Genomic DNA, 23,126 nt, shown 5'->3' on the forward strand with positions numbered 1-23,126 from the left:
TCTGGAATGGGGAGGACCAGATTCACCTTCCAGCTAAGACAACTAAGAACACACACACAAACTTGAGTCCACAGCTTGAATCATGGGATGCTAGAGAGGGAAAGGCACATCCAGAGAGGTTGGAGGCACAACCAACCCACAGTTGTGCTGGCAGCAGCAAAGGAGAGGATCTAGGCGGAGCTAGAACACAGAGCTGGGAGTTTGGGAGAGCTGCAGCTGCGATTCCCAGGGCAAACTGGGGAGCAAGGACCCCAGAGACCTCTCGGGGAGACTCATGTGATGGTGGGGCAACGCAGGGCAGCCCCCTGACAGTGACCAGCCAGCAAATAGTGCCCTGAGCTCCTGCCAGCCACAGGCAGGCTCTGGGCAGTTCTTCAGAGGGCAGGAGGCATGAGATACATATAGGGGATGGCCATACCAGGAGGCCAAGGTAGGAGAGTTGTCACGCCACTAAGGGCTCAAAGTTCTCACCTGGGGCTGAATGTGAGAATTCTAATCAGAGTTTTATTTTCTACTCTTACCATTTGTAAATTTAAAAGAAAAACCACAACACTGATTTTTCAAATACACTCTGTTTAAAATTGCCTCTGACAGAATCAGGTGGGCCATGGGCTTCAGGTCAATCCCCTACAGAGCACTTCCCCAAGACAGGGGGAAGTTTATATTTCTGAGAACTTCTTCACAGGCTATTAGGGAAGGAAACTGTCTTTCAAAGATCAGTGCTGAGCTACATGAAGACAAGTGCACATGAAAACGACTGAACCACCCCTAGGGAAACGCAGAGATCACCGCCTAGTGAAGGATACTAAAACTTCTATCTGTGATTTCTAAATGCCACAGGTTAATTCTCAGGTCATCTGCAGAAAGATACGTTTCATGATCACTATTTACTGAAATGGAATTTATATGATACGTATGAGCATTTGCAAAAATTCGTCGTGGGCTTGCTTCTACCATGAGGTCCATGGGCTTCAGTATTGGAACCTAAAAAATGGAAGGAAATAGGAATTCAAAACAAGGGTCATGGTAGTGTAAGAGTAAAGCAGGTATGGGACAGATCTACGGTAGGGCCAGCCACACCCCCAACTGACCAGCGAGCAGGACTGCAGCCACAGGCACCCCACGTCCCGAGGACACCTGTGTCCCTGTGGCCCACCCTGGAAGGCAAGGAGATCCTTGCGGTGCCAGCACCTACAGCTGGAGCACAGCCTCTCCTGCTGCACTCAGTGCTCGCGTGTGGGCCCCTCAGAGGAGCTGAGGCTGCTCCCCTTCTTGATCTGGGGCTAGTATGTGGCATGTCCAGTCTGAGCACCCCAGGGCTAGTCACTTCCACAGTAGCTGCGTTTCTCGGCATGTACACTCCCTTCACTTGAAGGTTAAGAAGAAAAGCCACAAAGGCACCCTCCCCATACTTGTGCTGAGTGTTGTGCCTGAGGGGCTCCAAAAAACAGGCTGCTGTGCCAAAGAAACGAGGAGGAGGAGGGTGCCTGGCCAGAGCATACTGCGCCAAGAACAGAAGCAAGAATGCAGGCCTGACCCTCACCAAGCAAAAGGAAAGTCGAGGAATAGTGTTGTCTGTTTTTTTTGGTAACCAGACATCAGAAGGGAGCCCTGAAGGCAGGAAGAAATCTCTCATCTGAGTCTTCCCCAAATTCTGTAAAAATAAGCTAGGGAGCTGGGTGCTAATGCACACCTATGATTCCAGTTACTTAGGAGGCTCAGGCAGGAGGATCACAAATTTGAGATCAGCCTCAGCAACTTAGGCCCAAGGCAACTTAGTGAGACTCTGTCTCAAAATAAAAAATAAAAAGGTCTGGGGATGTGGCTCAGTGGTGGAGTGCCCTGGGTTCATTTCCCAGGAACAGGAGTGTCGGCTCTAACGTGCACAGGAATAAAGCACATGTGCCAGGACCCTCTGACAAGTCTCTGATCAGAACACAGGGAGACTAATAATGCCGAGTCCTTCTTGTAATCAAGTCCCTTTTCTGGCACTCAAAGAAAAAAATTAAAACAGTGACATTCGGGTTCCTGCCCAGGTAGGCTCAGTCAAGGTGACAGTCCTCTGTGAGTCTAATACAGACCTCGGTTCACAAACACAGCCCCCTGGCCCTGACCCTGCACCCTCACAACTGTGCTCGTCAGTTTCCTGTGGCTCCTCATGTATGGTTTTATTGAGGATGATGGTATTAAAGGGGCCACATAGGACCTGCAGTTTCTCCAAAACAAGCAGGTGAGCTTCTGGGGTGGTGCAGAGTCTGACTGGGAGCAACATGGATTCCTGAGAGGGCTGTACACACAGCTGGTGGGAGAGGGACAGACAGCACAGGACTTAGGATGACCCGTGTCACCCAAACTCCTACTTCACAAGACTGAGAGCACTGACGATGGCTGTGATGGGTCCTCAACACTAGTGAGACTGCCACCACATGACTCCTGTAGCTTGGTGGATACACCTGCAGCAGCGTGGCATATCAGAAACCGCCGGCGTTTTCAACAGAACATCTGAGTTCCCATAAACTGATCTGAGCAAATGACACTGCCTTCCCCAGCCTCAACAAAGACCCTGGAAATGAGGGAGCAGCATCACAGGCAGGGAGTTCGAGGACTGTGCTTGGGATGCTCTCACCCCAGCTGCACCTACTGTCTACTGCAGGTGGAGATGGCTTTGCTGCTCTGTCACCACCCTCCTGGTGCAGTTCAAGAATGGCACCAGAACAGGCCACGCCCACTCTGAGCTGCAAGCATGCCCAATGGGGCCTGGAGTGTGTTGGGGTGGGGATCTGTGGACAGCACCCTTTCTGGGATCTCCCTTGACCATTGATTTGGAATGTGCTCATTAACTAGTATTTCTTTGACGAGAAAGAGTATATATAACCAGGGCTTAAACGTCATTGAGAAATCAGCAGCCAGCGGTTTTCTAAATAGTAGCCGCAGCCCCTGGTACCGAGGCTGGGCTCCACCCCCAGCAGCACTTTCCCTGTCTTATCTGGGCACAAGTCCAGTCAGCTTAAGCCCTGTGTCTTAAGACACCCTTCAACCAGAACAATGCAAGACACTGAGATTTCTAAGGTTTATGCAACTAAACAGATGTCAAAACATGAAAAAAGTCTAGTACAGGAACTGATGAATTATGGTCACTCCGTACTACACATGGGGGCACCAAAACGTAAGGGGAGAATCTAACGATTAGAAGTAATGATGCTCACGGACACCCTGATGCAAAAAAGTCAGCAACAGCAGCGTGTGCCTTAGCTCCTGAGCAGGAACCCCAGGAACACCCCACAGAGCACCCTCGGCCCACAGTCCGACGTCCAGGCTGCAGCCTGAGCTGCCCCCAGGGAAGCGCTCTGCCACGGGGCTGGGTGTGAACTCTCCCTGGTGCCTCAGCTGTACCTCTGAGCAGCATGTCGCTTCTGCCTGGGTGGAAACCTGCAGAGTCCCCCCTTGAACACACACACGAAGGCGACTGCTACGCGAGGAGCAGCTCCTGGGTCAAGAAGGCAGTGCCATCCACGGCGCTCGCCAGACAGCTGAGGTAACGAGGCTGGGAAGTCTAAAGAAAACGGAGGGCGCACCTACCCGCAGTGCTGTGATTCTAAATGGGTCTCGGAGTCGTCCATCTTCATCTTTCAAGTTATAACCTTCTGCTCTTTTATCCCGTTCACTTATTTTCCATAATTTAATAGTTTTATCTGCAAATAAAAACCTCATTCTTCATGTTAAAAGAAAAACCATAACATGCACCACTATTACTTAGGTTATCATACTGAAAACTGAGGTTCTGTTGGTATCTAGGCTGGGGGGGGTCTTTAAATATGAACATTTCCAATTATAGATGAACATTTTTCTTGGTAAAATAAAAATGCAGACACATGTGCAGAGTGGTGGACGCAGTATTGGTTGTTGGGGGGCACATTTTGAATCTTTAACTTATCACTTGCCACTGTGGCTGATAATTTACTCTTCCAAAAGTTTAAGCCAGAAACAATTTCTAGAAAAAAAGAAATCCACATATACAGAAGGTTAAAAACAAAACTCTAAATCAAACAGTCACTCAAATAAAAAACTCTTACCATTTGTAGACAGTAGAAAATGAGCAGCATTCTGCTGTGGCAGCCACCTAATTTTATTAATCTTTTCCTCAATTTCTAGACTTTTCAAATAGTCGAACTCTGGTTCATGACTTTGAAAGGTACTGTAAACATTATATTCTCCCCTGGAATGAGGGCGGATTTTATTCTGCAAGAAAACATGACAGCTACTTTACTGAGTGAAGCCCAGTCAGGCGAGAACATGGCAATACAAATGTGAACACCATGGTACTGGGTATTGAATCCCAGGGCTGCTTAACCACTGAACCTCATCCCCAATCCTTCTTATTTTTTGAGACAGGGTCTCACTAAGTGACTGAAGCTGGCTTGGCAGGCTTTGAACCTGCAATCCTCCTGCCTCAGCCTCACAAGCTGCTGGGATTACAGGCATGGCTACTGTGCCCAGCAACATTTTTAAAAGTTAAAACAAAAACAAAAACCCTGGGTTACTGGGTACAACAGCATATGCCTATAATCCCAGCAACTCGGGTGCCTGCAGCTGGAGGATCATGTGTTCAAAGCCAGCTTTGGCAACTTTGCAAGTCTCTATCTCAAAATTTTAAAAAGGGCTGGGGATGCAGCCTAGTGGGAGAGTGCACCTACTGTCTACTGCAGGTGGAGATGGCTTTGCTGCTGGGTTCTAGCCTCAGTATGGGGCAGAAGGGGCAATCCTGGGTCAAAAAAATCTCACACAGATTAAATTCGGAATTAATGTACTCAGAGAAAAGAAACAGGCATTTCCCAGCCCTTCTATTCCATGTTCAGGCTGCATATGCAGCAGGCTCCATTTGGCAGACCCCGCCTAGATGGATACCTAAGTGTGAACTGCTGCCTACCTGCCTCTGTCCTGCCAGGTGGACATCTAGGCCCGCAGAGGATCAGTGCTAGTGGCCCGAGTCAGTGGGAGAGGAGCCCAACAGAGCCAGGGGCTACGCCAGCTCTGTGGCAGTAACTCAGACACAGCACACACACCGTGGCAGCGGCAGAGCCATCCAGGCAAACCACACAGCAGGAAAGCACAGAGACCCTCGGACAAGCTCTACACAAAGATGTCCCCGGTGAGGTGCTGCTTATGAGAACTGAAACACACAGAGCAGTTCTACAGGTCACAGTAGAGAGAAAACGTGCTTGAGAAGACACATGCCACCTTCCAAGACCTGGTAACTGTGGGAGGGCAGGGGCATTCAGGGAGATGGGGGCCAGGGGCACTGAAGTGGGTACCATAAAGTGTCATTTGCAGCCTGAGTATTTCCTGTATTTTCCCCCTTTTCCAGTACTGGGGACAGAACCCAGGACCTCACATGTCAGGCAAGCCTCTGAGCTATACCCTGTCTTTTGTTTAATTCTTGCTCTACAATCCATACCTAAAAATTCTACATTTTGGCACTTTAGTCTGTATCCCAAGGAACGGGAACTCAACAAATCTTTATGTCAAGATGGGCACTTCTTTATATTTCTGAATTATGATCAAATATTATGAGAAGGCATCCCCCAAACCACCTGAACCTCTCCCTTGCTGAGCGCCACGTCCTGCGCAGCCCTGAATCCAGGGCTTGCTGGTGGGAGCTGGAAGCCCCTCACCAGGTGGCTTTCCCCAGTGTGCTGTGATAGGCTAATCCACTCAGCTCTCCCTCCTGGCCAGGCCTCACTCCTCTAGAAGAAAGCACAGTCTATCAACAGATGGTTCCGACTTACAAAGGAAAACAACAAAACTATTATTTCAAAATAAAGATCTGCACCAACAAGTCGGTCCCATGCCAAGAAAAATCAGCAGTGTCTGCTGCCTGAGCCACTCTGACCAGGACCCAGAACAGCATTGTGACCCCACCACGACCTCCCTCGACCCTCACAAACTGCCAAAGCCCAAGGTGGCCCAGCAGTCCCAAGGCCCTATAGAGACCTCCTCCCTTACCCAGGGAGAAGGGTTCTAAGGGAAGTCTTCAGGGGGCTGGGGCAAACAGGAAGGGGTGCTGGGTGGAGAGCAGGGTTCTGACTTAACTGCATGCAGTGCGCAGATCTGCTTCTGCAGGGTGGAGCTGCATGCTGGGCAGACTGCAGACACACACCATTAAACAGAGCCGCCTTCCTCTCACATGGGGGCTCCCCAAGAGACAACCTATAGGAGGGCTCGTCCTTTTCGCACTGCCAGATTGCTCCCTTACCGTCCACCGTCCTGGAGGCCAGAGTGTCTCAACAGGTCCCTAGCGAGGAGCCTGACTCCTGCTCTAAACCAGGACGTACATCTGGACACCTCTGAGCTGAGGGGTGGCGGCTTAGCTACTGGCCACTCCAGCTTCTCAGCTGCCCTACCAGAGCCAGGGAGAGAGCAAACAGCCCTTCTTCGGGAATCCACAGCATGAAGACAGAAGAAAACAAGTTGCCAGGGTTTACCCAGCTATACTGGACCAGGGCACCACAGGGCAACATCTGTAGAGACGCTGCTCCTGGGTGACTCAACATACCTCAGCCAAGGGCTTAAAATGCAATCCATTTTAGAACAAGATGTCTGATTTTTATGTCAAATTCCAAAAAAAGCTTTGCTCCCCGGGGAGATGACAGGAAGGTAAAGGATTATCTCATAACCTGCTGGGAAAACACAAGACCTACCCTTACAGACAGCGTGCAGCCTGGCACATGGTGGCTGTGCAGCACACAACAGCCCTGCTGCCTTGCTGGTCACAAGAACCCTCCTGAGGCCACCAGAAATGCCAGGGTGGGGGCAGGATGGGTGGCAGGCAGGGCCTGGGCCTATTTCCCATGCTCTCATGTGTGAAGAAGTATTCCTCACAGAAGTGACCCAGAAACCAGCCCTTGAGAGTGGGTCCACCTGTGCGCTCCTCCCTGAAGGCCAGGGAAGCCTCCAGGGGCTTCAGGGAGTGCCCTTCACCTCTACCGAGAGGATCTACACTCCACCGGGTCCTCCGCAGCAAGTGCGGTGGGAGCGGGTCAGAACCCTAGGACGGCAGGAAGTCACATGTTCCAAACACCATGGCCCTCTACCTCCCTCCTCTGGTCCTTGCTTAGGATTCTCCCTACTCCAGCTGAAGGCAGCAGGGACTCGGGGGCTTGCCGTGGGAGGCAGATCTCTCCACTGGTCCCTAGGCAAGGTTTGTGTGCACCAGCCAATGTGAGGGAACTGAGGGTAAAGGAACTGGATACTGAGAAAATGATTGCTTCCTTTCTTTTTCTGTTTTTAAAAAGCAGCAGAGGGAAAGTTTGTTCGTTTGCTTAAATATTTTTAAACAAATATGTAAATATTTTTCTTTAGTTGTAGATGGACATAATGACTATTTTATTTAATTAACTTTATGTGATGTAGTGCCTCACACAAGTTAGGCCACAACCCCAGCCTGTGTTTCTTTTCTTGTAAGTGATAAGAAGGTGTGAATTATTTTATTTGGTTTGAGGGTTGTATATTACTGACCTCTTGTTCCCGCTGAAAAATAACAACTCTGCCGCCCTTGTCTCCTGTTGCAAGAAGATCTCCAGAGTAATTAAATTCAACAGTTGAAATGATGTCAGCTGTCAATAAAATACAGGAGAAATTACAGATTGTCTTTTTGGAAGGAGTCACAAAGAAATAAAAAGAAAGGTAAACATGTGTAAAACTTTCTCCCCAGATGAAACAAAAATGTCATGGCAAAGTTTTAAATACCAAGTGGCCCGACGATACCTGGTCCTCTGGTACACCAGAATTTGTCTAGACTGGGTTATCTTGACTTAAGGAGATAGGGCAGAAATTTAGAACATTACTTTCTAAAAGGAAAACAAAATAAGAGAAAAACTCTGATTGGTCCTAGAAGAATGCTGCCTAACTTTACAATACATGCCCAATGTTGACTTTTTAACATAAACTGGATTCTTACACAGCAGCAATAGGAGTGTTTTAACATCATACGCAGTCCATTTTGTTGGCGTGGGCACAAGATAGCATTGTAGACAGAATAAGTTCCATTTCACTAAATAAAGCTAAAGCCCCAGTCTCCTCGATAATGACAAGAGCACACCACAACACATGAGATCCCGGGAGGCGAGAACCGTGGCACACACTGGAGGGCCCTCAGTTCACTCTCTAAAGAAAAAAACACCATGGGTCCCTGCCTCTGCACAGTGGCTCCTGGGGAATCAGCCTCCCTGTGGCTCGGCTGTGTCATGTGCCGTGGCCACCACTGGACCCTAAATCTGACCCAGTAGAGCTGCAGTTTCAGGGTCTGCCGGGCACCAATGCACAGTTGTGCAGAGCAGCTGCTAAGCACACCATGGTGCACAGGAGCACAAAAGCTGCATGTCCTTAAAGACAAACACTTATACATGGCTGCTGGAAACAGTCCGTCTACTAGTAACTGTGACTCAGACTCAGAGGTTAGACTACCTGAAGAATCCCCACCAGGTGGCCTTACTAGGAAACCATTCTTAAAGGTCAGCACCAACACTAAAGTGGGCCATTTACTGCAGAGCCAGCCTGACGGCATCAGCACCGTTCCCTCCTCAAGGCTTCAATTTCATTGCTGGGATTGCTTTCTTTTTTAAAGAAATCTTCAGTTAGACTGGAAAGGGTTAGCTGCTTCTTATTACAGGCATTTGCCTCTTTTTTGGGAAGGCAGTGCTGGGAACTGAACCCAGGGTCTCACGTATGCTAGGCAGGCACTCTACACAAGCTGCACTCCTAGCCTATCACTCTTAAAATTACTCTAAATAACCTAATTTGCTTAAATAAAACTAAAATTTTCTGTACTGGATTAAAAGAGACTAAATCTATGTCATTTATACCCAGAAGATATACAATATTATATAATTAATGGTGTTCTGTTAGTGATTTTCAAATTTAATTATAAAGAACTGAATCTTTTAAAAGAGAAATCCCTCGGCTGTCAGTGCCGAGAAATGATTTTCATTAAGCTCCGTAAATATGCATGGGCCTAAACTTAGAAATAATCTCTTTTTACAAGGTCTAAAACCAAAATAAACATACAAACTAAATGGCAACAAATTACAAAACCAGAAAGATATAAATTATCAGTCATCAATTTGATCTGATTTTTTATATTTTTTTTTGTTTTACAAATGCAACAGGCTAAAAGTATAACTGTGGTACTGTGCAGGGCACCCGGCTGGAATTCAAAACCCAAAACCACCACATACTTTGGTGGGAGTCAATTCTGCCTCCTTTTTCTACTGGAGTCCACCCGCAGCAACCCCTGGTACCCCCTGGCCATCCCAGGGTGGCATCAGGTCTACTCAGAGAGCTGCTCCACTGCGGCAGCCCAAAGCTCTGGGGCAGGGCTGTAAGATGGTCATCTGGCTGATGCCAAAAGTCCTGCTAAATGTTCAGCTCCCCTCAGAACCATGGCCATCCCCAGCACCCTGTGGGCCAGCCCACACTTCCAGGAGAACACGACTGTGGGTGAATTCCTGTCCCTTTCCTGCCCCAATCCAGGGGTCAAAAGAAAGCTGAAGGCATTCTTGTGAGGCTGCTTCAAGGACTGTGGAGGACAGCAGGGAGGAGTGGGTGTGGAGCTGCAGGAGGTGTGCAGAACTGCAGGGTACACCCGACTCCACCCTACCCTGCTAGGTGGGAACAGTGCTCTTGCCATTTCCTGCTGCTCAGATGCTGGCTGCCAGGAGTTCAGCATCCCCACCACCCTGAGACTTCTCTGAAATGCAAAGCCCAAAAGAAAAGGCCTTAAACTGCAATCTGTTTGGGATCCTGGCCCAATGCCCACCGCCCAGTAACTCCACTCTCAGACACAGACCAGAAGCACCAGCATCACAGACATGCAGGAGACAGGGCACTGTACAAGAGCACACACACACTGTGGATGTTTTAGGGAGCTGTGGCACACTACCCGGTGAGCCTCACAGCAGACAGCGAGGCAGGGCTACTCTCACCTCTGCCAGACAGAAGAGGTGGAGGCTGGCACAGCACCAGCTGCTACTGGGCCTATTTCAGCCACAACAACCAATGGGGTTCCCTAAGGCTGAGCAGCCTGCTGTGAGAAAGGAAATGGCAGGAAGCATCAGCTAAAATCCAAACAGGAGCAACAAAAATAAAAACCACAACACTCTTCTCCAGGGTGGAGTACAAGAGATGGATGGCAGGAAGTAAAAGAACCAGGATGGGGTTCGGGGGCCCATCACTCAAGTGACGAGCTCTAGAAGCCAACAAAGAAAAGGAAGGAAAAGTAGCCAGGGGTTATACCAGAGCCTCCTGGGCTGAGCACAAGGTCTCCAGCTGACTTAGATGACCACCAGCTCTGCTGAGGAACTGGCAGCCCAGGACACCTACGTACCAACCTCAGAGGACACAGATGTCGCGTACAAAAGGGAAACACCCAATGGCATCACACAGGAGACCAAGCGCATCAGCCTCTCCTAGGAGCCCAAGAAAAATAATTTCAGCATGTATTCCATACTAGCTGAATTTTCAATCAAGGTTGAGGAAGGAGTAAACATGTTTTCAAAAAGCAGAATCAAAACAAAACCCTTTCGCAGAAAACTGCTGGAAGCCACAATTTGTCAAAATAAGAGAAAATTAACAGAGAGGAAGATCAGGGAATGGTCTTCCAAAAAAACAGTGAAGAAAGTCCCAGGATATGGGCAGTGTGGCATGGACTCTGCCAGGGAGCAGTGGCCAGGGGGAGGAGACTGGCTGGAGGGACTCACCTCTCTCTGGGGGAGGAAGAGCTGCAAGATCATCTGGCAGATGAGCTGTCCTTTGCAAAAGGCACACAGAACTAATCCTGGGAAAAAACAGGGCAATCACAGCTCTAGGAAAACAAAAGCTCATATGAAAAAAGAGACATGCAGCGGCTCACTAATGGACTGTACTTGTACAGCCACATATAGACGTAAAACTCTCGGTAACAGCATTCTCTTGGCTCCTGATCTGGGGGTACATTTAGGTTGAAGGTGATGCTAGTAAGAACCTAGCTCACCAGCCACCCCACAGGAAGCCATCCTTAGTGTCAAAACCAGGAGACCAGTGTGTGAGCCTATTACTTGAAGTAAGAGCTGCTGAGAATGCTTCACAGCCTGCAGCGGGGCGGGCGAGGAGGAGCAGGTGGAAAGGAATGTGCACAGGGAGCAGGAAGGACTCAACAGGGAAATAAAACCTCTGGGATTTTTAAAGGATGAGAGCCAGGCATAGTGATCACACCCAATATCCTCACTACTCTACTCTGGAGGTTGAACAGGAGAATCACAAGTTCAAGGCCAGCCTGGGCAAGTTAACAAGACTCTGTTTATAAAAATATAAAAGAAATAATACCAAGTCATATCTGTGGCAAGCAAGGGGAAGGGAAGAGTGCATGGAGATGCAGAGCAGGAGAGCTGGGCAAGGGCAGCAGGTACCTCCCTGGGCAGAGCAGGGGCTGCACACGGCAAAAGCAGCAGACTATGAACATGGGTGCAACACTACAGCTCAGCAGACTGCATCTGCTCCATGAGGCATGAGAGAGATGATATGTGCCCCCTGCTGGCCCCAGGGTTAACAGGGAGGGAGCCCCTGTTGCAGACACTTCCCATGCTGAGCACTGTCAATTCAGGTTCCCACCCCCAAGTTTTAGGGGACACTTCAAGGCACTGAGTTGAACCCTGGGTCCAAGTTCTAAGAGTGGAAAAATAAGGAGGTGTGGTGGCAGGGAAAGGGGGCACATTGGAAGACGGCATGGGGGTATAGCAGAATGAAAGCAGGGAACTGTCAGAGCCTCAGGAGTTGTGCATCATCTCCAGATCCTGAAGCCAAGAGGAGAAGGATCAGAGCATGCTAGTGGTGAACTTTGGGGTAAGTATACGGTGTTTGGTGTATTAGTCCATACTTTTTCAAACTATTAGGATTTTCAAAATGAAATATAAGTGTGAATATTTCTTTTTCTCTACTTGGCTCAGACTCTCCTGCCACCACTCCAAGTCCAACTTCCCATCTGGCTGCTTTACTGCAGCAGCCTCTGGGCTCCCCTCAAGTCCAGCCTCCACAGCAGATGAAGACTTAGCTTAAAAACACAAAGGCAACATCATCATTCTGCTACCACCATCAATCTATTTACCAAAGCAGTAAAGACACAGTATAGGACTGATAACCTAGTCACCAAGTCATTGTCAGCATGAAATGAACCCATGACAGATGAGAGGTACCAGTCTCTGTCAGTTTCATCTCCTCCTTATCCTCTCTAGCTGGCTTGAGTGGTTATTTCCACACGCATCTTGGCAAGTGCCCAAGTAGTTCCTGACACAAAGGCAACTCTGAGGACCCAAACAGCCCTCGGCAGGACTGTGGGGGCCGAGTCCTACATTGCCTCACTCCTACCAGCCTCTACTCACTTCCCTGCAGGGTGTCCTCAAGGCCATTTTAGGTCAACAAGCATGTGAAATGGTTGCAACCCCTTCAGCTGCCAGGGAAAGGCAAGTAAGAGCCACGCTGAGACAACATCATGCAGTCATCAGAAAGGGTGGAAACCAGACCACATCAAATCCTTGGACTGCTCCTGGCATTGGGAATCCGCACGGCCTTTTTGAAAGCTCTCTGGCAATATCCAATAAAGCCCAACATGCTTATCCCAGAACCTGGAAAACCCACCCAGACACACGGCCACCCGATCAGCATATGTGTCGCACTGAAACCAGGCAAGGTGTTCACAGGGAGTAAAAAGACGTGCACAAGCCGTGGCAGACTCTCACAGTGGAACCCCACACAGCAGCAACCTCTTGCCATCAGGAAGACAGTGCTCAGGGTGTGCGCAGAACAGCTCCACTTTCATCACCTTCAGCACCAGGAAAAGGGGCCCACAGGGCAGAGCTGGGAGGGAAGGGCCTGAGGCCTTGATGCACTTCAAGTAATGGGCTCTCACTCTGCGGGCAAAGCTCCTGAACTCCGTGAAGCTCACTGGTGCATGCTGGGCACCATGTCCGTTTGCACATCATCATATTTCCATAAGCAGCCAGGTCTCCCCTAGTCCTTCCCATGTTAGTCACTCCACCTGGACTCTTGTGCCCACGTGGATCTGCTGACCCTAGTCTGCTCCCAGCCTTTCCTCTCCTCTAACACTCCCTGCGTTTCCCTGCTCTGAGGCCTGGCAAGTCCAGGCGGTGGCTCTTCAAAGCACTGTCCAACCTGCTCAACCCTGAGACTCTCCTGGGGCCTCTGGGTGCCCCTGGAGCACTGCTCCGCCCCCACCTCCCAATGAGCATCTCACCCTTTTCTTCTTCCTCCCCCAATCCCTACACCCTAGCCACCCAACTCACTTCCTGCTTATTTCACTGAAAAATCAAAGTTTACAGAAAAGAACCACCGTATCCTCCACCACCACACAAGGCCTGCAGCAGCATGGTCCCTCACTTCTGTGGCAAGGGAGTCCTACCTGCCCCTCAAGGACATGGTCCCAGGGCACCCCACCCTGCACCTCCCCCCTTACTCTTGTAGGTCACTCCCATCTCCAGGAGAAAATGCCACCCCCCACCTTAAGTAATCAAACAAGCCCTGAGACTCATTCCCCAGTCCCCAGGCTGTCCTCACCGCCCACCCAGCAAGCTCAGCCACTCCAACTCTGCCTTCTCTCTTCTCTGTGGGCCAAGGGTGAGGCCGACAACCTATGCTCTGCAGCATGTACCAGACTGTACGTAAACTGAAGGGTCTTACAGGTAACTCACGAAATTTCAAAAAACAAACACACAAACACAAAACACTGAAAGTTCCTGCTCACACGAGTTCTGTAAGAGGAACTTATTACATATCCAGAACAAGGAGTGTCTCTGCTTGCAGACATGAGGCTTGGCGAACCTCCATGTGTTCAACGGGTGCCACCATGAAATGCTCTGGATGTTATACAGTGACGTGAAGGAAATTGGGAAAGTTCCATCAGTAGACAGACCAACAGTTTCTAAGTATGTTTTATCCCCCCAGTACTAGGGAATTGATCTCAGGGTGCTCTACCACTGAGCTACACCCCCAGCCCTTTTTATTTTTAATTTTTTTTAAAGAATTTTTTAATATTTATTTTTTAATTTTCGGCGGACACAACATCTTTGTTTGTATGTGGTGCTGAGGTTCGAACCCAGGCCGCACGCATGCCAGGCCAGGGCACTACCGCTTGAGCCACATCCCCAGCACCTTTATTTTTAATTTTGAGACAGGGTTTTGATAAGTTGCTGAGGCTGGCCTCAAACTTGGGATCCTCCTGCTTCAGCCTCCTGAGTTGCTGGGTTAACTGGCATGCAACTCTGCATCTTATCTAAGTATGTCTTTTAGGGCAGATCACCCCAAGACGAGCACCATCTTTGTTCAGAAACCACAAACACTGACATACCTGCTCTAAAGCCTGCACCAAACACACATAGCAACCAGCTGGGTAAGAGGAACTGCATAGCTGTACACAGGATCACTGTAATCTCCAAATGAAGTTTCTCCATATTATGACAAAGCAGAAGAATCTAAATTTTATTTTATTTTTTTGGTGAGGCTGCTATCAATTCTGAATAGTTCGGTCAAACAAAAGTTGTATGATGGGTTGTCCTAAGATGAGAAAACCAAGAAGGACAACTGTTGAGTTACTCTGCTACAAAAGAATATTTTAATAAAAACAAAAGTAAGTCATCTCCTAGAACAAAAGATCAGTTTCACACAATTCCCCACTTGCACACAACTCCAGGTCAAACCCCACAGTCATTCAACAGATGCCGACTAAGAACTAGGCAACTCCAACCCTTCAGTGATAAACACCTCACGCTCCACCAGTGGAGAAAAGGCCCTCAGGGAGCCTCCTGCTTGGTGGTGAGCATCTGACCACAGCGGTCCATGCTCTCCTGGGCTCGGACCGGAAACCAGGACGTTTGCCCTGGCAACGTAGCCACCCCAGCACTCAGGCTCCTTCAGAAACCCAGTCTTGTTCACAGAGAACCCTGGGTCAGCCACGAAGCCACCAGCACCTATACAAGTTCAGCAAAGATGCAGGACACAAAGTCAATTTTATTTTTGAAAATTAGCAATGAACAATACAAACACAAGAACACAATTTCACTTACACTACATCAAAAATAATAAAATTCTGAAGAATAAATTTAATCAAAGAATTATGAGGTTTGTGCAATGAACACTCCAAAGTACTGTCAAAAAAAAAAAAAAGAGAGAAAGAAAGAAAAAAAGAAAACTGAATATATGGAAAGGCATCCCACGTTCATGAACTGGAGGACTTCAGGTTAAGATGGCAATATTTCCTAAACTGATTAGAGTCAGGGTTATGTAACATCCCCAGTGGCCCACTCACTGTCTTTTTACAGAAAGTGAGTGGAAAGCTCATTTTAAAATGTAAATTCAAGGGTTCAAGAACAGCCAGAACAACCTTTAAAAAGAACAAGGTTAGAGAAGTCACACTCTTGATTTCAAAACTCACTAGAAAGCTACAAGAGTTACGACAGTGTGGAAATGGCATAAGGACAGACATATCTGATTTTTAACAAGACTATTCAATGGGAAAATGATATTTCAATGATTGGAGCTGAGACAGCCAAATACCCACACTAAAGGAAAGAAGCGCCATGTTTATTTATGATATATATATATATATATATATATATATATATATATATATACACACACACACACACACACACACACAAAACTATGTGAATGTATTTAATAAAAGCATGAATATAGGCACTGAAGCTATACAACTTTTAGATGAAAAACAGAAGAAAATCAGATTTATAATTAGGCAACAGTTTCTAAAATAGGACATTAACAGCATAAATAACAAGTGAAAAAAACAGATAAACTGGACATCATTATAATTAAAATTCTTGTGCATAAGGATACCATTGAGAATGGAAAGACAACTTGCAGAATGAAAAAAAAATTGCAAATCATTTACACAATAAGGGACTTATATCCAGAAAACATTAATGTTTTAGAACTAAACAACTCAACAATAAACTCAATTTAAAAATGGGTATTTGGATAGATGTTTTTTCCAAAGAAGTCAATCAAAAGTCCAATAAGTACAGGAAATATTGCTTGACATCATTAATTACTAGGGCAATACAAGTCAAAACTGTAAGATACCACTTCACAACTGTTAGAATAGCTAAAACTAAACACAGACAATAACAACGGTCGGGGAGGACGTGGAGAAAGTGGGACCCTCGTACACTGATGGTGGGAACGTAAAACAGCTGGGTAGATTCTTCAAGTGCTCAACACAAAGCCACCCTATGACCAAGCAATTCCATGCCTAGGTTATGACAAAAGAACTGACACACGTCTCCAGAGACTTGCAGAATGTGCACAGCAGCAGCATTCCTAACAGACCCAGGTGGGGCCACCCACTGACTGACAGATGGCTGTCTATCTAATCTACGACTACTGACAATGCTACAACATGGGTGAACCTTGAAAACTCACTGGAGCAGCCAAACGTAAAAGGCCACATCTTACACGACTCCGTTCATTTGAAGAGTCCAGAATAGCAAATCCACAGAAACAGGAGGCCAGTGGTTGTGGGGGTGGGTGGGGAGGGACTACTACTGGATTTCTTTGGGGGAGGATGAAATGTTCTGAAATTCAAGAGTTCTGAGGGCTGCGAACATACTAGAGAACCATTCACTAACACTTTAAAGGAAGGGCCTCTCCAATGTGAGAAACAGACAGTCTGGTAGTCCATTTCCAAAATCTAGTATTCAGCTTTCATCGGGTTCAAAGGGCTAACTTTTTGCCCACTCTAATTCTAAAACCAGCTGATCACACAGATTGTGCCCCTGCCCTGCCCCTCTAGCTCTTTCTATCAGGAGCGAGGGGCTGTATGTAGGGTTAGATGCTGGCAGACTGCCCGCCCAGGTGTGTTTGCTCTCAGATCCCTTTGGGAGTGCACCCTTCTGCAGAAGTAAAGGGTTGCCTGGCCCGCCCACTTCTGAGCATGTGTTTGATTTCTTGAGTACTTTGTTATTTCTAACAGCTGTCACTCGCATCTCAATAAAGCTGGTATAAACAACTGCACCTTAAAAATGAGTCAAGTAATTGAAAGGGCTGAGAACTTACAACCTTTCTCAAAACACATTCTAAAAGTTGACCAAACTATTTTGTTTTTCCTAAACAAAATCCCTGGCTATAAATCTGTTTTCACCAAAACACTACTTCAAATTTATTTTCTCTTGAAACCTAAACAGGCTTTGTCCTCTGGCCACTGTGCAAGTGTGTTCCTAAGGAGATGATGGCAGCAGTGGGGGAACTAATTTGGAAATTTAGTGTAACCATCATTCCATAATGAGAAGTCTCGTCCAACCAATGCAATTGACTTCAAGATTCAGGAAACCAGATTTACCCTCTGCCATTAAAGCCTATCATAGGTTTAACCACAGTTTTCCAGGAAAACCCGATTTATATAAAATGTTGCACACTATTTCTCCCCATCCTATGCTGAAAAGTGAGAAAGTCTTGATTCAAAAGGCTTTCTGGCTGCATCAAACATTAAGTGATCTGAATCACATCGAGGGTATGTCGTCATTTCATGCTTGGAGATTCTTTGGAAAACAAGAACCTGAGGGTGATGCACATCAACAGCAGGTCAGTGTCCCCGAAACACCACTGACACATTCCTCAGGCTTTTTGGAAATCAAAAGCACAATTTTCCAACTGAACCACAAGCCTCTAGTGATTCCAGCCCCCAATGGCACACTGCAGTCAGAGTGATTTTCACTTTTCGGCACAAGTCTGATTATGTGAGTGAGAACTCTCAAGTGTTCTCATCAAAGCTTAAGCCCTCAGTTCCCTGTCCCCAGATTTTCACTGGCCCAGCACCCAGGCCTCATTTGATTCCACCCCGTTTCAACCCCTCCCACATTCTCTACCTCTCCTGCTGCTCCTGCCATTAACCCTGCCAGGCCATGCTCACCCACATCTGAGCACAGGTTCAGGGCCAACCTGGACTCCTTCGAGCCCCGCTGGGAGGACTGCTGAAGCCCTGCAGCGCCCTCTGTCTTGGCGCTTGCTGGCTGGCACCTGAGCAGTAAGAAGATGCACAGCTGGCTGCTTCTGGACAGCCAAGCCCCAGACCGGCCACACACAAGCCACGCCCCCAGACACCGCAGAAGGATTCCCCAGCAGAAAGGCTGGACCAGCAGTTCTTCAATGCATGGGGGGATCATCACTTTGAGAACTGGTACCAAAAAGGGAAATATGAATCTCACAATCTGGGAAATGATCTTTAAACCCAGCCTATCATACCAGTAAACCAAGACTGCTAATAATGACTCTTAAACTCCATCTTTGCTTAGTTTTCATCAGGAACACACACAACCCTGAATCCTTCCTTGCACTAACTACTTAGGCATACATACGTACACTCTAAGAACTTAAGGTTCTCAATCACAAAGACTCTAAAACAGGTAGGTTGATCATGTGACAAAATTATCAGGCAAAAAGTAAAACAAGAAGGTTTTATCAAACTTTAAGCAACAATTATCAATTTGCAGTTTATTATCACTTAGTTTAGGGGGGAAAAAAGTAATAAGCTAGGTACTCAATGCATGTGAGTGTAATTTCCGAACAGTTTTTCAGGAATACACTTATTGTTTGAGAATACAGATTTAACAAGTATAAATGAGTAAAAGCAACATAAACAACAAAAGTAGGCTGAAAACATTATCTCTTGCTTTAAAAAAAATCCACATATAATTCTTCCATGAAACAATAAAACTGGAATGAAATCCTGACACCTGCTATAACATGGGTGGACCTTGAAAACATTATAGTGAAGTCAGAAGAGGGACAATCACTGTAGAATTCCACTTACGGAGTCCTGGAAAAAGCCAATTCACCCAGAGAGAAGGTAGACTGGGGCCAGGGATGAAGGGAGAGAGAAGAAAGAGGGTCATTACTCAGTGAGCAGATGCTGTAGGGGATGGTGAAAATCTGTGAACACAGGAAGCAGTGACGGCCACACAGCACTGGATACTCTAACACCACGGAGCTGGACACTCTGAACACTTCACATGGTAAATGTGCTGTGCACATTTTATCACAACTTAAAAAAATTCACAGACCTAAACACACACACACACACACACACACACACACACACACACACACACACAGCAGTTAAGATTTCTCTTTGCAAGTCAGGGAAGAGGGCAGGCCACGCAATCACAAGTCAAGGGGATGAGATGCAGATGTTGGATCCCAGGGACCAACTGTCTTCCAGTGGTAGGGCCTGTATGCTCCCCTCCCACTCCCCAGCTTGACCTGCCCCCAGGAACAGGGGGTCAGGGCAAATGACCGGAGGCACAGGCTCTACCCACTATATATAGCTATATATCTATAGCTGCACATTTTTTGTAATTTGAACAGTAATTTCAATGGCCTTCTAAAGTGACAGTTTATACCCTGAACAATACCTAGATACATCTCACTCGGGACAGTGCTTTACAGAGAACACAGAGCAGCCCTACACAGATGAGCCCAAGATGCCAATCCATTACTGCTTTCACTACTTAAGTCCATATTCTTCCACGAACAAGAACTAAATCAAAATAGTAAAACTTTTCCTGTTCTCTGTTTTAAATTAAGACACCATTTTCACAGCTGAACTTAGCCAGGATCCTAGAGCAGAAGAAACCAATAATTTTGGTTGGTACTGCTTTAAGGATTACCTCTGAAAACTGACTGATAACATTCCTTTGGGTGCCACACACAGAGGCATCATCCACATAATGTGCCCTCTGAACAGACCCCGAGGGAGAAGGGAGGACAAACACCAGCAGGCTCAGGGAGGGGATCCCATGCCACCTCTGCTGGATGAGAGGTAACCTGGGCACCAATTCAAAAGCAGGGATAGGCTGTGTATGGACATCACAGCAGATACTGCTGCTAAGAGGAAGACGCACAGACAGTGGGCCTGGGGAACTGCAAATGGAGGACTTTGGTGGTGCATTTTACTTAAAGGAACCCTGACCATCTGTCAGCAGTCTACTGAGAAATGGGTGTCCATTTTTATTTACATTATACTACCGCTACTATTATGTGTGTGTATGCACACTTGTGCATGGTCTTACTTATTTTAAGGCATTCTATAGGGCCTATCAGGATGGGACGTGGGAAATGAATGAGACTTCAGCACACACTACACCGCAGAGGCAAAACCAAGCAGCTGCCACCAGTGTTTCACGCAGTCAGGGTGTCCACAACGGCACCCCCGACAAGAGGAATCCACCTCCCCGTCTGAGTAACAATTTTCAGCTGGGGTCTATTTTAAATCTAGCTGTGGCACTAGAGCACCTGCAATGAACACTTATGGATATCTACTTTGTCGTCCTAGATACCTGGAAAACAAGTACAACTGAGAAAAAAAAAGTTTAATATATTTTTGAACATGAAGAATGGCAGCCTGAAGCAGTTAAGAGAGCCACCAAACAGAAGGTAGACTGGTCAACCAAATGAACCATCCCTAGGTGGTCACAGCAAGAGCAAGGAAACCATCCTCTTCTGAGCTGTGGTCAAGCCAGGCTCTGCCTCCTCTAATGGACCTTTTCCTCCCTACTACTACAAAAATGCTGCACCTCTGTGTGAATCAGGGCAGAGAGATGTGCAGGAGAAAGCAAAAGGCCGCTCCCCAAGACCTCCCTTCTCACACCCACCGGTGTCCAGACGCTGACCCCTGGTCACCTCCTCGGCCCGGGCATTCACAGCCACTTGAGCTCTACAGGGATCCCTGTTACGCAAGCACTGTCACCCAAGTGTCCCAGACTGCTTTCCAATAGGCACAGGCCGCAAACCTTTGCTCTCACAAGCTCACTGCTTCACTGTGTTTAGGCATTTAGGCTTTCTTCATTTTATGCTGCAATGCCAACGCCACAGTGCTTCTTTATGAAAGGCTGGCACACTCCTGTAGGGTTCCTGGAAGTGGATTCTTACCTAAAATTTGACAGAGAAATACCAAATTGCCTCCAAAACATGAAACACTCTTTTAAGAAATGTCTAACAAAAACTGAACCTTTAAAATTGCTTTGATTAAGCTGGCTTTGCTTATTAATGCCATCCCTGCAGGGTTTTTAACTCTTTGACTTGTCTCCACCGCCCTTTTGCAGTACTGTAGACTAAAACCCAGGCCCTGAGCATGTCAGATAAGCACTCTACCATTCAGTTATTCTCCTTCCCATTGTTGAAAAATTTTATTTAGAGACAGGGTCTTACTGAGTTGCCCAGGATGGCCTTATACTTGTGATTGTCCTGCCTCAGTTTGTAAATAGCTGGGATCACAGGTGTGTGCCACCACACCTAGCTCCTCACCTCCCTTTTTAAATGGATAGATCGGTTAAACTACATCTGGTTTTTGTCACCCAAATATTCTGAGTTACTAGGGAATTTGCTACATTTGGGGCAGGTATGCTGACTCAGCGAAGATTCCCAAGTCATTAAGACACTTCCTTTGTGCCAGTGCTGCACTGGGTATGGCGCACAACATGGCAGAATATAAACACGGTCCATGCCTTCACACAACTGCATTTCTGTATTAGTTGCAGTTTATCACCTCTGCAGTTTTAAATAAAATCATTCCAAGTAAACGGGCTGATGTTCTCCACAAGAATTAAAGCTTAAGTTGGCGCTGAGTTCTAGGGCTGTTTGGCAGCACCCAAATATCCACATGCATGGCCTCTGATAAGATTCTGTGTGTCCACTCCTGGGTGGATGCCTGCACACTAGCAAATGGATTATGAGACTCTGCTGTATTGCCAGTAGTAATGAGGTCAACTGCACTGAAACATGATGTGGTTGTCAACAAAGATGAACAGGATTGTCCAGGAAAACAGCCTAGCTGAACCTGGGTGCAGAGCATCTGGAATGAAATCCTCACTGCAGCATGTGCTAGCTGAAGCACAGTCAGGGGTTCAGGCTTTCTGGAATTCAACTTTCCTACCCATAAAACGATGGCAAGGTCTCAACACATGACTCTCATTGGGTGTGGCCAGGCTCCAAGGACCTAAATGCATAGCCCAGTGGAAAGCCAGGTGTGCCACCAGATCTCAATTTCCCAACTATTAGTGAATACAACAAGCCACAAAATAATATTTAGAATAGGATTCCATGAGTGTAAAACCTGCTGCTTCTCTATTCAAACCAAGTTATAAAGTAGAACGGATGAATGGTCTACACACTTGCGGCTAAGAGGAGGAGCCTCCTTCGGGAGGGCTCCAGGACAGCAGAGACAAGAGGGCGGAGAAGGGGCTGTCACTTCTCATGCATCTGTAGGTCTTATTACTAGTAATAAAACCTAGTAAAGATAAAAGGGGGCAGTTAATCCTGATATCTGCCCTGTCCTTGTCATCCCACTGCCAATACCTTGCTTTAGAGCAGCTCCCAAGGTGGCCGCGGGACCCTTCAGAGCACCGAAGGCCAAGCCATGTTCAGAACAGCACCACTGTGCAGCCTGCTGCTCAGAGCTGCCACTGGCAAGCTTGAGCTCTCCATCTTCCTTTTCTTCACAGAATGGCTTTGTTTATTCAGACTTTGGAATTAGATAGAAATTTCCTTGAAAATTAGAAGCTCTCACTTCACAGAAAATAACTGACAGTACTCACTGCCAATGATAAAAATCCAGGCTTTCAAGATCAAATCAGAATGTGGGGAAATCTGTTTTTACTGCTAACATGACAGCTTTCTCTGATGAGATCTGTGGAGATAATAACGAGCAGGATTTTCTTTGGTTGGATATAATGAGTATGCAGCACCAGCATAGAGTAATTCAGTGCCAACACTTCCTAACAACCAGGGCGGTGCCACCAATCACGCACAGGAGGAAGAGCCACTCCAGGTGCAATACACCAAGCACTCTACCACTGGGCTACATCCCCAGCCCTCCGAACTAGGGATTCTAATGTAAAGGCAAAAAGTTCACTCTTAAGTTTCAGATTCTAAAGTATAAGTACTTAAATCACCACCTCTAGAGCTGTGGTGGGGTCAGAGACTGCCAGCCACACTCCCTGATCTGACGACAGTACACATGAACATTGCATCAAATTTTCTTTATACAATTCAATGAAGCAACTGCAAGAGGC

The 23,126-nt window shown here is 47.1% G+C and overlaps 1 protein-coding gene and 1 long non-coding RNA gene across 5 annotated transcripts in view; one reads left to right on the forward strand and one right to left on the reverse strand.

The window, feature by feature from the left end:
• The window catches only part of Ppp2r2d (protein phosphatase 2 regulatory subunit Bdelta), a 37,603-nt gene that overhangs the window by 8,201 nt on the left and 6,276 nt on the right, over positions 1-23,126 (reverse strand). Inside the window, exons 1-5 of one of the 4 annotated variants that reach the window (XM_040272208.2) lie at positions 14,393-14,465; positions 7,516-7,613; positions 4,074-4,239; positions 3,580-3,692; positions 807-984 (exon numbers count right to left, since the gene is read on the reverse strand). In XM_040272208.2, coding sequence (XP_040128142.1) covers positions 807-984; positions 3,580-3,692; positions 4,074-4,239; positions 7,516-7,613; positions 14,393-14,450 — 613 coding nt within the window. In that variant the 5' untranslated portion in view covers positions 14,451-14,465. Of the gene's footprint in view, positions 1-806; positions 985-3,579; positions 3,693-4,073; positions 4,240-7,515; positions 7,614-10,754; positions 10,894-14,392; positions 14,466-23,126 lie in introns of those variants that run through there. The other 3 variants (XM_021723392.3, XM_078024035.1, XM_078024039.1) reach the window with 3 other exon arrangements.
• On the forward strand, positions 7,626-21,635 carry LOC144367498 (uncharacterized). The gene is made up of 2 exons (XR_013426942.1): positions 7,626-11,874; positions 11,979-21,635. It is a non-coding gene; the product is annotated as an uncharacterized LOC144367498 (long non-coding RNA).

Source organism: Ictidomys tridecemlineatus, chromosome 1, assembly GCF_052094955.1.
Source record: "Ictidomys tridecemlineatus isolate mIctTri1 chromosome 1, mIctTri1.hap1, whole genome shotgun sequence".
NCBI classification, from domain to species: domain Eukaryota; kingdom Metazoa; phylum Chordata; class Mammalia; order Rodentia; family Sciuridae; genus Ictidomys; species Ictidomys tridecemlineatus.